This window comes from Podarcis erhardii, assembly GCF_964252035.2.
Source record: "Podarcis erhardii genome assembly, chromosome: 5".
Classification (NCBI taxonomy): Eukaryota; Metazoa; Chordata; class Lepidosauria; order Squamata; family Lacertidae; genus Podarcis; species Podarcis erhardii.
Genome location: NC_138509.1, coordinates 50,714,510 through 50,731,540, shown reverse-complemented (window position 1 = coordinate 50,731,540; position 17,031 = coordinate 50,714,510). Strand labels below are relative to the sequence as shown.

At 39.8% G+C, this 17,031-nt stretch overlaps 1 protein-coding gene across 35 annotated transcripts in view; it reads right to left on the bottom strand.

The window, feature by feature from the left end:
- ABLIM1 (actin binding LIM protein 1) overlaps positions 1–17,031 on the bottom strand; it is a 204,450-nt gene that overhangs the window by 92,979 nt on the left and 94,440 nt on the right. For all 35 annotated transcript variants that reach the window (XM_081863702.1, XM_081863704.1, XM_081863680.1 and 32 more), the window contains one exon: positions 14,949–15,083. Coding sequence is in view for 32 of the 35 variants with exons in the window: in XM_081863680.1 (XP_081719806.1) it covers positions 14,949–15,083 (135 nt within the window). In the remaining 3 variants the exon portion in view is untranslated. The remainder of the gene's footprint in view (positions 1–14,948; positions 15,084–17,031) is intronic.

The following is a 17,031-nucleotide window of genomic DNA, read 5'->3' as shown; positions in this document are numbered from 1 at the left end:
AACCCAAAGTGTTAGTAACCCGAGGTGTTTGTAACCCGAGGTACCACTGTGATTCCATGCGTGGTTCCAGGACTATTGGGTATCTTGCTTATGAAGAACTCGATGTTAATACTTTTTGTAGCAACTCCTAGTAAGAGCAATATGGAACTGAATTGTATACATGATCAATAACCAACTGAACTGGTTTTCACATTTAAGCAGCATGCAATAGTTTCTAATGGTGCTATGCACACTCCAGGGCACAGCTGTAGAAATAGAGATGGCAATGGCAGCTTGGGTTTCATGGACAAGAAAAAAGTGAAGTGTGATAGGAGATCCCACAAGACTTTATTTGATGAAAGAAGCAAAAATTATATGTGAGCCATATTTGCAATACTTTCTGAACAAAGCATCATTTCAAGTGCAAACTTACACTTCATAAAAGAACATATTCTGATTACAGTTCTCTTTTCTTTTCTTTTTACCTATAATAAGGTTGAAAATAACTAAGGTGGTTTGTCAGGTACCTTTTGTGTGTTCATTTCCCTCCCACTTGTCTTAGGATGAGTTTGAATATCATCTTGTCATGATTCATTTGAGGTGATCCTACTTCTGATGATGGAGCATTCATTCACTAGAGTGCTCTTCAAAATCACTCCTGAGATGAAAATCACAACTTAGCCTTGGCGTCTACAGATGCCCGAGTTATGGTAATGCTGCTATGCCTTTGGAATTCTCTGCACAGGGGTTGATTTGTGAATAGGCATAAGGGTAAGTCTTGTGTGGCATGGCTTGGCATCCCAGAAACAGTTGCAGAAAAATATATAATATCAGAAGCTGCTCCCAGATGAACCCTCACAAACCCCCACTGCTTTGGATGGGAGGAGGGGGATCCATTTGGGTCACATTATAACCTGAACCTACCAAATTTGCACTTCCTAAAATAGTATGTGATCTAAGATGTAACCTTTGAAAATCACGCTTTTCTGAATTTTCCAATGCAGTTCTCCAATCAAAAGAAATGTGGGCAAAAGCTCATATATTATGGGAAAGAATATATAGCAATGGCTATATTTGTGAAAATAGCATGCAAAATGCACATTAGATAAAAACTGCTTGCAAAAATTTGTACAGTAGGCAAAACTACATACAAAAAATATATTTATTAGGAAAAAATCACATTAAGATGCTGACAATATTTGTGAGGACATTTTTTTATGCAAACTGCTGTAATGAAATTACCAAAATGAAACAGCCAAGTTGACACTCACCCATCCTTACCCATTGCAGGCACTTTTTAATACAATACCATACCAGATCAACAGGAACCTCATATTATCTTTCATACTGAGAACAAGGAGAGTCCAATGAGAAGACAGCAACCCCATATGACATGAGTAAATGACTGAACAATTTAGTTTTTAACATCTTGCCAACACCAACAGCAGGAACCAACAAGGCAGATAAATCACACACACCCCATCCCAATGCTGCTATAGCAGGTGACTTTTACTCTGAGATAGACAAGTTAGATCCAGTAGGGTAAGTACAGCTGCACTTGTCATTCCTGTACAAACATGGGATTCAACCACATTTCTTCCACTCTACACAACTGTGCAGTAGCAATCATTATGTCAACACGTATTTTCCTCAAGACTTAAAGAAGCTCTTCAGTGCATTTTTACAACAGGCTATCTCCATCGTATGAGTGGTTGGTGTCAGTTTTCATCTTTTTGACTATCTCAACTGTACCTTTCATGTCAAACAGAAGGAGTCAAGACAGATAAGGGTCTACAATCAATTGTTACAAAAGAAAGCACAGTTCATTTGATTAATTTCAATACAATACAGCTTGGAGGGTGTATGTGTCATTCTACTGCAGTTCCCCCACACCCAGGTCTAACAGTTAATCAAGAGTGATTAACTCTTGCTTGATGAAGCTAACATCAGTACGTACTCTTTAGGAAGGGGACAGGACTAATTACCAAGAATGCATAACACACTATCAAAAACTATACAAGAAGAGGTAGCATGTCTGGCAGGACTTTTCTTCTCCTGAATGGACAAAATAAATTCCACCATTATATTATTCGAACCACTTCCCTAGAAAAAACAAAACAAATTCCTTCCAGTAGCACCTTAAAGACCAACTAAGTCAGTTCTTGGTATGAGCTTTCGTGTGCATGCACACTTCTTCAGATACTTCTTCAGGTATCTGAAGAAGTGTGCATGCACATGAAAGCTCATACCAAGAACTGACTTAGTTGGTCTTTAAGGTGCTACTGGAAGGAATTTGTTTTGTTTTGACTATGGCAGACCAACACGGCTACCTATCAGTAACTTCCCTAGAAAAGACATTGTGAGGCACTTAAGGATAGCTCTGGAAAGCAGCAAAGTCAAACATTTGTGAAGGCCCCAGGAACAGGAAAGGGCTTACAACAACAGCAGCAGCAGAATCACTGAATCAAACACTTAAGATGGCAGCCTGAGAGAACTTTTGGAGAAGAAGATAGAAAGGGGTCTGTGATCATTCAAGTCTGCCTTCACAAATGAGCACTGGTTAAAGCCCATGAGTTTTGGTCCTTTTCACCTCCTCCTACTTCCTCCTCCTCCTCCAGTACTCCTCCAGTCAACAAAGCATTCTTCTCCAGACACTTTGTTTCTGCAGAAGGTAGAAGTACCGGTAATTCACTGGTCTCAGCAGGGAAGGGCGTGCCAACCTGCTGGGATAACTCTGCCATTTCTCTGCAGTTCTGAACTCCTTGCCTTGATTTTGGGACTTCTTAACCTTGGACCAGTTTCTAGCCTTAGATTTCCTGTCATTTAGCCCAAGAGCTGCTGGGACTCATTACCTGTTGCTGATCCTGTATCTCTTTTCTGCCTGAAGACAGATTTCTTCCTTACTGTCAAAGAAGATCCCCTGTCATTGTGGGCTGGACAGGAGCCATGACATAACTAGATGTGTGGTTGCATTCAACATGACATGCCTACTGATTTTTTAAATAGCAGCCAGACATGGAAGAGTGATCAGGATTGGGACCATGATGCACAATCCACTTAGGCTTGCAATTCCTCCTTCCCATGATAAGTACCAACCAGTATACCAATCTGCACCTTATTATCTATGGAGAACAAGAGCTGCCTTAAGTATTCAAGTGAATCAATCAATCAATCAAAGAAACCTATTTGAAATAGAAATGCTGCTGTCAATCTCAAAATTTATTTTTTTTCCCAGAGAACTCAGGTACTTCTGCTGGGAACCAAGGTCCTTTCTGAGTTCACCAAATGCCTGAATTACTATTAAAAAATAATCTTATCTACACCTTTGGGGGGGGGGGAACCATGCTGATTCACACTGGAACAAGAGAAGAAGAAAAATAATGTAGAAGGCACCAGAATGCAAAGAAAAGAAGCATGGAACCTCAAAATTTTGATATCTTTAACATAAAGCCTTCATAAAAAGTCATTTTACTGTCCTCATATTCCTGATTTGAGTCTCTCTTCTTTTTTGAGACCCTCTGCAATCTAATTGCAGACTGCAGCAAATACAGGTAACTCAGCATCCATCATCCTGCTAATGTTGAATTCACTTGCAAGCCATGACCCTGTAGAATGTGCTAATGTCAGCACATTGCACACAGACCCCCAATTAGGCTATATTTGGTTCAGAGAGACAGAAGTAACTAACCTTAACTATGATATTCTCACCGTCTATGACATTAGAAACAAGAAAAACTAACATTTTAAAGTCTATCACGGGAGTACTTTAGCTACTTTAGCTACTGTATGTAAATTTATACACAGAAAAACTTTTATTATAACATCTACTTCTGTACAGGAAAAAATATTAAAGTCGCACATAAGCAAAACACATGTCTGTTTTGCTACATATGCTTAGTTCTTGCCTCCCAGTGCTTCTCAGCTGCAGTTATGGTCAGACACAGCAAATCCAAAGAAGATTTCATGCCTCTTCCTACACAGAGCTGTTTTCCATGTTGGAAACAGTTCAATATGAAGCACCTCTTTGCTTGACTGGTTTGTAACTGAGCTCTTATACAAGGGACAATTCTTCACAAATGTGTGTAACTGAGTCCTGTTGCTGTGCTTTGTTTTTAAAGGAGAAGCTACCTTGGGAGGGAAGAATGTAGAGCAGAGTAACAGAAGAAATAGAAATCCTATCTGCTGTTTCTCCATTTGAAATCACCCTATGTGTTTTTTTCTTGCTGGGTTTCTTTCTTTCCTTTTTAAGTGTTTGCTAGCAATTTCCTTCACACCAACCAGATTGCCAGTAGTCAACACAACATTATGCCACAAATAAGGAATGGTTGTGAATTTTGGGAGCTGAGGGAAACAAATGCCCATAGTTGAGAATAGGCACACTAATTATGAGTCAAACCAAATTCCTAGATCCCTACTGCTGGTTTTCCTTCACAAAGGGTAGGAAGAAAATGGCAGGAGGGAAGGGGGAAGGTGGTGGAATGTTCACAAATAGGCTCAGCCTTTCCAAGTGTTGAGAGACTTCTCAGTAAAAGTTTAGAAAAACGGGGCCTTTCCAAATCATAACTGGTATTGTTCACCCATTTCTAACACGTAAAACATTTTACAAATATCACATGAAAAACTGGCTGTCTACATCTACCCTCATTGGGAACAGATTCAGAACGGTTAAATTAATGTAACTATGTGAAAGTGGCCTAAGGAACAACACTATAGTGAATAAGGCCACACATCAAGCACACTGCAGATACTGTTTCACATTAGACCATTTGACAACTGGGTCTTTATATTACATACCATCGTTGTTTTTTTAATTGTCGATACCTAATTACTACCTTCTGGCTCCATTGCCTTCATTCATCACTCAAAATTAGAGTAATTCTATTGAGAGAAAGATCACAAGCGAGGTCAGAGTCAGGTTGTAATCTTGCTGCCAGTCTGATCCTAATTTAGATCACCTTTTCATCTTAGCCTTTTAGTCATACCACCAACTGGGATTCTCTAGTTTACTCCCACTTGTGCATTTGAATGCTGTGTACAATCTGCCTGCTTTCCAACATGACAAGCAGGAGCTGATATTAATGTGGATTGTCTTCTGAATTTGTGACATATAAACTGCCCCTTTTACAAGTTCAGACAAGCCTGAACTTGTCTGAACTCTGAAATATTGGAGCAGTAATGTTTTACCATTGTTTATCCAAATCAGGTGCTATAATAAAGAATCTCTTGCATTTTAATGACTGAATTGGTCAAGTGGTCTATGGAAGCCATAAATATTTGCCTCCCTAAGGTATTTCCTTTAGAATACATATTTCCCGAAGAAATTGGGGCTATTCCTCCTATCATGTTTCATAATGTATAAAAGCAAAATATTTCCCCTGAAAACTCCAAAATAAAAGGCTTTAATTTATTTTGCTTACAAATGTGCATTTATCACAGTGTTTATGGTCACACAGATACTTGTCTCAGGGGATATGGATTAGCCACAGTTTCCTCCCCTGCCCCTGTATCCCTTCTTCTCTTCACCATTAAAGAAAAAAGGCATCTCCTTCTGCGCAACATTAAATAGCCTTCAGAGATTCCTCCAAGAGCACTCTACACAGTTGTAGGGAGTCACCTTGGCATAGAGAGGAATGCCCCCCCCCAAATCCTCAAGCATCACTAAAAGAGTCATCAGCGCTTATGAATACAGTAGTACACAGTGCAGTGTTTTATTCTACTGGTAAGTGGGCATCAGACACCATTCCACAGCAGGCCAAGCATATCACAGCATGGGATAATCACATTAGACAATGACGGCAGACCTTTAGGCTGAAGGGAGGTGGGCCATGTATAGAATAAAGTTGCATCCTCATCAACTTCCACACCAAGTTTCTCTACATCCCCCCTACAAAGCTTAAATGAGCTCTGGTGGAATACTTTCTTCATGAATTGAATCTAATTATGTCTTCTAATGCAGCCATTAGAGGTGATAATAATACATATTGATGATGTTACTGTCCAATACTGTTCATAAATACTGCTACCAAGATATTAAGTCATTCTCAGCGGTGCCAGACAGTCTGCCCTCTGAAGAATTTATTGATAGAGAACCACAGAAAGGTAAGCTGCTTCTGATAACAGTATATTCAGAGTTCAAAACTACTTGTGAATTGAATAAATCAATAGCATGGAAGGCTCTAAATTAAAATCTTTGGGAAAGAGGCTTGCAAAGTCGACTTACCAATTTCATATCGAACTGGAAACCAGATGTGTTTCTGATACAGAGACTAGCTGAATCTGAGGCCAGTTTAAAACATTACTTTTAATTATAGATGGGAAAGTGGATATCCTGCATTTAATCCTGATTAGTAATCTTTTTTTAAAGCATCCTTCATAAACACTAAATAATGAAACTCGTGCAATCTTTTCACGAACTTGCTGTTCCCAATACATATCCCCACTTGCCTCCAATTATAGTCAATGTGTAGATCATCAAAAAAGCCTGTGAGATAAAGAACAATGGCCACACATCTAAAACAGCAGCAACTCCCCAGAGACATATCAAAGTTGTGTGCACCGTGGCACAGACTTTTCATATTATCACTCAGGGAAAATTAACCTACCAGAGAATACAATGGGGGGGGGGGATACCAAACTTTAGCATTAAATGAGAAGTCTTAGAATCATTGGAAAGAGAAATATAATGTCATGCATTAAACAATAAATCACTCACTTGAAAAGAGTCATAAGGCTTTTCACATATTTTTTTAAGAGTGGGGTACTATCCATTCTCTTATACATTTACTTCCCCTTTCTCACATGGCTCCCTTCCAAGTGTGCAAGGATAGACTGCACCACTGGATTGTATATCTAGAGCTAAATTCATGCTAGCCCTGTTCCAGTGGTAGCAGCCCATAAAATGGCCCAATTGCATTAGATGACCATTGCTGAAGCCAAGTAGGTTAGGGCCTGAGCCAATAATTGAACGGAAGACTGCCTCAGAGCTCCGTGTGCACTTCTCTGATCTCTGCAGAGGAAAAGAAAAACATGAACAGGATAAACAGCACATCAAAACAGTGCAACTGTCCTTGCTGCAAGGGCTAGTCCTGTTCATGTCAAAAAAAAAGTCAGGAGAAATGTTTGATGCAATGCTGGAGAGAAGGAGCAGCACAAAGGCTGCAGGAAGGTTGCTGTGTTTGTACTTCATGTGCTTTATTTTTAAAGAGCTACATAATCACAACTGCGCTTGAATGGTCCAGCGAGGGAGCCCTGCAGGAATCTGGCTTCACTAAAAGATTAATACTGATTTTAGTTTAGTGTATCTCAAGTTTTAAAATAGTATCCCACGGAAACATCTGGTAAGTATGATGCAAAAGCCAAAACAGGTCACAGACGTAAGGGGCCTCCTGAATTAATTAAAGAGCAAGCAAACAAAAACAAACCACTGTCTCCCAAAGGATATGTTGCAAAAGCTTCATCTTCTTTTTCTGGATCACCATGCCCAATACAGTTTGGAGACTAACAATTAAAGAATGAAGGGGTCAGGGAACTGTGATGTATGCTCCAGTAAAAGAAAATTCAGATTGTGTGTCTGCTTAGAGCAAATTGGAGACCTATGTGAGTTATGATTCCTGATCAAGTTTACATACCTGATCATGCCAACGTTCCTAAATATGAAAATATTCTAAAGTCTTTAATAGTCACTTGATGCTGTCTTGCTATATTGTCCTAAAGAAATGTCTGCCATCAAGAGTTACATGAAGAGGACTTACACCATGACAACTTCCTTTGCAACTTAGTGGAAAGGTAAATCTTACTGAAATATTGCTTCCTGGTTAGCATCTATCCGACTTGAGAGACAATGGAAAAGTACATCTTGGGGGATTAAGTCAAACCATTGGAGAGTTACAGCACCTGCTGTGGCTGTAGAGACTGATACGGAAGAGACATGTTTTGTTGCAGCTGGGGCAGACAAAGGTGTCTGGTCGTGCTGATGCAGGTGTACCATGGCATTTCTTCTTTCTGTGCTCCTCCCAGCGATCATTCCTTCTTTGGTCACTGCTGTGGTTACACAACCTGACTGATTGTCTATATTGTCTCCTAGCAACATATTTTGCAAATGGGTCTTCAGAATGCACCCCCCACCACCACTGCCACCAATTAAACAAGAATGGCTACAATCATAATACACAGAGGCAAACATTTGGATTTAGTCACACTAAAAATATGTTTCAGTCCACCATCTTGATTCAAATGGTCCCGTCATCCAAACTTCGATATAGACACCCATTCCCATCACAGGAACCCTTGTGCCAAGTTTGGCAACCATATCTCGAGAGGTGGCTGAACCTTTGTCAAAATTCCACAGGCCTAGGCCCTGGTTCACATGTCATATAACTCATAGCATAAAACAAGCTATGACGTAATATGAGGGAGCAGTAAACTGAAGAACACCACTCAAAGGTTCTTGCTTCTGCTACTGCCATAATAAACCAGAGTGTGGCTTGTTGTGTCATCCGAACCCAGGCTTGTGATTTGCTTCCTTCAAACATGACCTCAACTCTCCCAGGTGTAAAGCCAACCACATATACAGTGAATCAGTGTGAATAAGTTAAGAGTCTGGTCCAGTACAATTTCCAAGTCTAAGAAAAACTAAGCACTGTACAAGCCAGCTTAGCCTGTACCTACTGGTAAAATATCACATTCTCCATCAATCAAAAATTTTAATAGCGTTACTTCAAAATTCTAAAGTGTAATTTCTTTCTTATTCCACTAATAAAACAAGATTTTTTTCCCCACTATAAAGGATAATGAAGTGCCCACACTTGTCAACCTTAAAGCATACAGGAATAAAATAAGGTTTAATTAGAAGAAGATTCTTATAGCCTGAGAACTGATCAATTTTTGTCTCACACATGCTGCAAATTTTGTTCATCTCATGGAGGCTATCAGCCAAGCCACTTTAATTTCTTCAAAGAACAGCAGATGGGACTAAAAAATAAATTATTAGCTATATTATATACTTGATACACTATAATTCACATTACATTCATAAGATATTGTAAGACAGAATGTTCCGTTCCTTTTATCTGACATCCCCACTGCAGCACCCAACTTAATTTTCTATGTTGTTTTCTCTACTTGAGTTATTGGATAAAGCTGGCTGGCAGAGCAAAGGTCAAAAGATCTAACAGTCCAGCCACATTCCAGATGGTTGCTAAGGAGTCTGCTTAACATGGATTCCAGTTTTTCCTCTTTCATGAAGTACAGCTGATCCAGTTCAAAGTCACTTTTTTACAAAGTAACTCTAGATTGAAGTTAAGAGTTTAAGAAATCCCAGATCCTAAAGTGAAGATGATGCAGGCTTCCAAGCGTGCTTATACTACCGAGAAATGCCCTCATTGTGATTTACTGAAAGCCTTTTAGTCTCCCTCTTCAGAAGACAAAAAATCCAGAGTGGCTTACACACAACTGATAAGAACAACATTAAAATAGTAGAAACGGCATATGATCTATATAAACAAGTAGTGATGCTGACAGTTAATCTCTCTAGGGCCTTCCAGGGCCAGTCCAAAACATTTTGCTGCCAGAGGCAAAAGACAAAATGGCACCCTCCTAGTCCATCTACAGAAGCTGGCTGGACTGGAGGTTGAATCTTTACTTTGTAATTGGTGACTTGATAGTCACTGCACTGAGGGCGGGAGGCTAACTTAGGGGGCACAGGGCATGACATGCATAACTCTGCCTCCAACTCAAGAGGCCGGGGGCCAGCGCTGTCCGGAGACACTTCCGGGTCACGTGGCCAGCGTGACAAAGCTGCATCTGGCGAGCCAGCGCAGCACACGGAAACGCCGTTTACCTTCCCGCCAGTAAGCGGTCCCTATTTATCTACTTGCACCCGGGGGTGCTTTCGAACTGCTAGGTTGGCAGGCGCTGGGATCGAGCAGCGGGAGCGCACCCCGCCGCGGGGATTCGAACCGCTGACCTTTCGATCGGCAAGCCCTAGGCGCTGAGGCTTTTACCCACAGCGCCACCCGCGTCCCCAGTCGTAGTTATTATGCAACCTCAAAAACTGCTACTTTAAAACAAAGTTGTTAACTACCCCCTCTTTAAGTATAGCTTGTGGTCAATAGCTGAATGACTGAGATTCTTTGCATATCATCATGAAGAGTTCACTTCCTTAAGGATAAGCACCACTATTTCTAGCTAGCTGATTCTTTATCAGCATTCAGCAAGAGCTAGAAATAGCCGTAGTGTCTCTGATCATAGAGCACTGGCATAAAAACACAATGGATGCAGACCGCTTTCAACCGGTACAGAATAGTTCAGGGCTACTTCTAGGCTCAGGGGTTATAATAATACTGGAATGTTATTGTTGGGAGTCTCAAGAGGATTTGCTGATTTATTTATCTTTAATACAGAGGAGAAAGACATACTGTCACTTCTAGAAAACCATTAGACTCGATCTCAACTACTGTATTGATGGAGTAGGCAGCTGGGGGGGGGAAGCACTGCAATAAAGTAAACAACAGAAAAGAAATTGCAAAAAAGAAAGCATTGTAAATAAATGACATTTTAAAAACCACAAAGATTCTCTCCAAGCCTCGGCGAATAAAACGTTTTTTACCCATCCCACACACTGTATTTTGTTCATCTCATTTTGAGACCTTCAGTCAAGTCACATAATTTTCTTCAAAGAACAGTCTCAGCAAATGATATAATTTTAAATTAATACTTTAAAAGATAGCAAGATTTATTTTTACAGCCTGGATGCTATTACACCTCTGATGATCTCAGCACACCTGAGAACAGGTTTGAGAGTTTTGCTGACACAAACCTCCGCTACAGCTCACAGCTAGTGAGAAGAAAGCTTAACCACAAGCTCCAATTCAGAAGGCATGCTAAGTCAAACCTCGACTTAATTCAGAATAGTGCAGGGGTAAAAAGAAAGCCAAGCAAAGAGCAGAGTGGCTGCAAACTCCTCTTTGGGAGCAACAGAATATGCTCGTGTAAAAAAAAAAAATGCACCTTTCCCCAAATGAAAAACTGCAGAGCAGTTTGCTGTATAAATTTGGAGATGGGGAAATAGTTTGGAATACATCACTTATCACACAATAAATGTATCAGTCCTGTTGAAATTTCAGCATGTTTTGAAAATCCTTAACGCCGAACGTGTTACACAGAAGTACATCCTACTGATTTTTAGAGAGACTTGGCTTTGTTCTAACTAATGTGTTTAGGATCAGGGTGTCAGTCTGATTAATTCTGACAAGTGTAGCATCAATCTCATGTCTGGCAAACTATCAGAGCAGTCTGTCAGTAGTGGAACAGCTTTCTAATCAAATACTCAGTTTAGGTGAATGCTTCACTCATAGCGGTATCAACCTGTAGTTTTTTTAAAAAATAAAAAGCTACAAGCGCCACATTCATTTGGCAAAAGTAACATCATCTATTCTTACACATTATAATGCAGAGCCACATCTAAATTTCTTTTACCCTTGGAGAGGTTATTCACCCTTCTCCATGTGACTGCTTGGGCTGCTCGTATTGCCAATTATTAATCTGTCAGCAGCTTTTAAACATCTTTATTAACAGCCATCCATAGCAAAACAAGTTATCCACAAAGTTGGAAAGAGAATATATTCTATTAAACTACATCAAGGGCAGTCAGTGATGCCAGCAGGTATGAAATCCTGTAACAGGAACTCTAAAAGAAATATACATACATACATACATACATACATACATACATACATAATTTTATTTGTATGCTGCCAGCAAAGCTGCTAAAGACTGTATCAGGTAGAGCTGGAAAGAGAAAGAGATTGTGAGGGGAAGCATACTTCTCAGCCACCAGGGCTAATCCAGTGAGAAGGTAATACAATGCAACAGTTCAGGAACATACAAACAGGAATTGAAGGCAGAACAGTTATCCAAATGTAGTTCACATAACCCCTTCCGCATATTAAAAGAAGGCTGCAGAGAGTCACATAGACAACCGACACCATGATCTTCTGATATCATGTATTCAAACTGCATAATAGGAACCCTAGTCACTTTTACAAAAACAAAAAACAAAAAGCCAAACAAACAAACCCACTAAACAGGGGTTCTAGTCTAATGTATACAAACAGAGCGCTAGCAAAGAAGTAATGCGGATTGGGGCCATGGTTCTTCATTGCAAAGAGAATCTCTATGTGAACACATGCATTGTTATATGACTAGAACTCCTTCTGATACAGTTTTAACATATAGACATTGGCATGGATGGGCTTGCCTGTGTGATCCTGTATCCCCTGCCACACTTCCACTGAGGTGGTAACATGAACACTCCTCAAAGCCAAGTCAAATGCAGGTTCCTTCTGTGTTCCTATTTTATAGCTTTGTTTTCGATCTTTTCATTTTCATCTGTTGTTATAATTGTTATAATGTATATAAAATGAAATAATAATAATAATAATTGGACTACATACTAATACACACCTGAGAATACACCCTATTAAAATAAGCAGGACTTACTTCTTTTTATTTTATTTAAAACACTGGTATCCTTAGAAGGAAACATGGAAAAGACTGTAAGGCCATAATCTTGTGCGCCTGCTGTAATCTCCATTGAACACAAGGGAACTTACTTCTGAGTAAACATGCATAAGGTGTATTAACTCTATTCTATGTAGTCCATTTCATCCTCATGATTATATTATTTTTGTACTGTATTTTTGTCTATTAGGGTTGGTCCACATTACTCAACTAAAATCACTTTCAGCAAAGTAGTTATTTATAGTGTTCCTTGCAAAATTAATATTATATAGCCCCCGAGGGTATTGCTTGGCTGCCTGACAAAGTGCTGTTGACCAATGCCTGACTGCCAGTAATATCACAAGCTTCATCAACAGAAGTGTCTGATCTATCCACCCAGGGGACCAGATGCAAAGGGAAGCAGTGCTCACTGCAGCCTTTATAAAAGCTGTGTATATGCATGTAAGAACTGTGTCTTATAATTAGAGAATCATGGCAATTTCAAGACCCGCCCCCCTTCACAAAAAAGAGAATGTCCTGACATTGAGCATTTGGGTTTCTAGCAGATGATGTGACAGAATCTTGTACTATATACTAGGTTTAAAATTGCACCTAGTACTTATGATCACTGAGACAGAACGTTAGCCTAGCTACCCTAGAAAGCAAGCATCTAGACTAAATAGTCTAGATTAAATAGTCTGCATTGGGAGAACCAAAACAATCCTAGGTGAGAGAGAGAGTGGAGCTTAGACACTATATTGGATAAATGACATCACCAGCACCTCCATAGGCTTTTTTCTTAAGCAAAATATTTCCACTTTAACTGGAGGAAAGTCAACTTCTAAGCATTTCATGAGGATCTTGAAAGATATTCTCCAGGCTTGCTATCACCTTGGTGAATGACAAATTTAAAGTGGCATTCAAACAAAAGAAAGACACCTAATGAGACTGAAGGGACAAGCCACTTTCATCCCATTGATTTATGCAAGAGGCAGCACAGAAAAATCAAAAATCAAAAGAAGAGTTGGAGGTGTGTTATGCTTTGCAATTTGGACAAAGGTGACTGATATACTTCCTAAGGAACTCCAAATTTTATAAATACATTCATGTACATTGTCTTAAGAGTAACTGCTTTGCACCATGTTGATTTTGTAGCTGCCTTCAGCATGCAAATTAAAACACACACATATATTGAGTTAATATGGGGGGGCACATCCTCATTCATGGTAACTATTTCTCTGTTTTGGCAAACTGCTCTCTGCAGCTTTCTTTAAGCATTATACTTTCCATGAGATGATGGGAGAGAAGAGGAGGCTTCCCGCGGCAGACGCTGGCCATCTAGCATGAGGGCACTCGTCCTCACTCGTCCCCTTGTAACTTTAACTGTGTGAGGGAAACTAGTAGTTAATCGTGGCTCATAGTTTGTTGTAAACCAGAACCAGAAACTACCATTTCAAATTATCTTATTCTGGTTTGGAGGCAAACTACTGCTGGTTGGACAAACTATAGGTACAATCTGAATGTCAGAACAAATCATGGTTATTGCAAACCAGAAGAGTGGAGGAAAGGGTCAGCTTACGAAAGGGTAGAGCAGAGCATGTGTGCCCGCAGCACATTCCCAATGGCCAAGCTGCAGTTTGATCATGATGCCTGAACTGGGAGAGTGAGAGCGTATATGTGCAGCGAGTTTCTGTATGTCACTGTCACAGCAGATGGAAGTCTCCCAGCTGATGGTTCTGATGAAAATTGTCATATCTGAGAGATCACAGTCTAAACAATTCTTGAGATGTAAGCTATAGTCAGGGCAGAAAAAGGGCAAGGGCAACATCCCATCCATGTGTAATAGACTGGAGTAGGGAGGGTGGAAGAGGAGGAACAGATTTTCTGTTGGGCGGGGGTGGTGAGATAAACTTTTTAAAAAAGATAGATCAGGCATGGGTGTCTGTGCAGGACTGCTTTATGAAACATACCTACTTCCCTTTTCCCAAGCCACCCTACTGTTTTGTAATAGTTTTCTTTATAAAATTCTTTGAAGAATGTACACTCCCTTGCAATACTGTTCCCCCACAGATGCTCAGGTCTAGTCAATCTGCTATCTTCTATGTCAGTTACCCAAGCGCATCACACACAAGAGCAGGGCAAAAGGTAAGTGTGAATAAGCCCAGGGTCAAAACCACTCAGTAATCAGCTGAAGGGATTTTTAACTAGGTAAATCACCTTAGACAGTCTACCACCCACTGCATACCACTCACTTGCCTGTACAAGTGGTGCTCTTTTTTTTCTCTCTTCACTTTGGAGATAGTTCTGAGATTCTGAGATTCTTCTTCATTGGATCTAGATCCCATCTGCACCCGCATAGTGGGTAGCCAGAGCAAATAATACATTACAATGTTTTCTGGATGAAAAAAGATAAGTGAACAATTTGATGGGGCCAGTTCATAAGCTTGTAAGAAAAAGGAGCATCACGGTACCTTTGCAGGTAAAGCATTTGATGTGAAAATGCCTGGCCTGGACACGAAGCACTTCTCCTTTGCATGGCTCCCCACATTTATGGCAGTGGATGACTGGCTTCTCTGTGGAATGGTGAGGCTCCTGAGGATGTGCCACTGTAAAAATAATGAGAAATTATATGCACAAGACTTTCTTTCAGATTTGTCCAGCTTCTCACAGAGCTTTAACCAAAAAGATGCATTTAAAAAAAATATGTATGACACTCACTAGGGAGCGATGGGGAAAGCAGTTAAGGAAAACACAAGCAATGTCAAACCATAGCTTGCACTAAATGATCTCACACTTGTGATAAGAGCTCCACTGGTAGTGATTTGCCAGATCCACTGGGCTTAAGTGATACCCCTCCCACACCTGTAGGCTTTCCACCCATAGCCAAATATTTTAGATTCCTGTGAATTGCATTCTGCTTCAGTAGCCTGACAGTCAATCTACACTTTCATTAAAAAGCATGTGTTCAAACACTCCTGGGATGTAACCTCTTCAGAATCTGAAAGAGGGGATCACATAAAAACAGGCTTCATAGGCCATTTGCAATGTGATGTACACTTCATACAAAGTAAGAAAATACCGGAAGCAGGGCAGGGATAATAAGAAAAGAACTGTGTCAGACTAACATTCATTTCTGAATCCATCTAAACTCAACAGCTCTTTAACCAAATAATTCTGAGGAAGTCATGTCAGTCAATATTGCTAGCATGCTAAAGTATAAATGTTCACTGTAATATTAGGGATGCAGAGAATCCCAACCCCCAATTTGGAGTAGTTGCTCATTTTAAATATTTTACAAAGCTTCAGAAGCTAGACCAGTCTCAGCTAGAAGATGGTTACTTAGTGATGCTGGTCCCCATGCTGTGGAACACTTTCCCAGCAGAGATCCTCACTTTTAACTTTCAGGCATCTTCTGAAGACTTTTTCATGTCGACAGTGCCCTGCAGCTGATGAATTTTTATCCTGAAGTCATCTGCACTTTTAAATAGTATTTTATGTTTTAACATTGTAAATCACTCTCATATTTAATGATATGGTGGCACAGAAACAGTTTTATTCAATAGAAACAAATAAAGGTTTCAATTCAGCTGTCCTACCTGAGGAATCTATAGATATTCATTTGACTATATGCCATATTATGGGCTGAAATGAATTGCAGCCAATTTCTTGATCATGAGTAAGGAAAGGATATAGGAAGACATGTCCTTAACTTAGTCTATTGGAATTAATGGGACATAAAAAGACTGTCATTTTGCTTACATTCATATGTTTCAACCTTTGAATTCTCCTTCCTTCCCTTTTTGTAGATTTGCTTAGTTTATAGGAGTGTAAACATCTATTCTATTTACAGTTGAAAGCTGTGGTGTACATTAATGTAATTCCATAGTACCAAACTTCACATTTAAAATATTTTATGGCAGCAAAACAGCTAGGAAGACAAAATGCTTTTTCCTTAACCTCCGCCACCCACCACACTTCTGATAGGTTTCTTGCTTTCTATTTACAGTGCCCTGTTATTTAATCCATATGAGTGCACAAAACACTGAAGGGAATGCCGACTAATGTTTTAATTAGCAATTATGTCTAAATAAGACCCCAGCAGCACACAGCCTTCGGTGAACCCTCCCTAATCTTTAAGTAATGAAGTTCTATTTTCGGACTACAAGACTGGGGTTATTAGCTTTCCCAAAAAAGACCACTGCATTAACTGGCAACTGAGGTAACACAGTACTTATGACAGGGGGTGGATGAAGACCACCCCAGGCACTGGGTATTCACTTACAAAATAAAACTAGCAATAGCATCATTGCAGGCCCAGTTAACATGAAAACACAGGTGCTATGAGGCAGCTTGTTTAGTCCGAAAAACTGTTTTAGTTAGTGGTTAGTTGTAAACTGCTTTCATCCTACTCTTGGTGTTGTGGATATATTACTGCAGAAGTCCTGACACCTTAATGCTAACACACTTCCTATTTAGCAATTCCTCAGCTGAAGTCTTCTCCAAGATTCTATTATACACTCACTCACACTTACTTTTCTCATTTGCACTCTCATT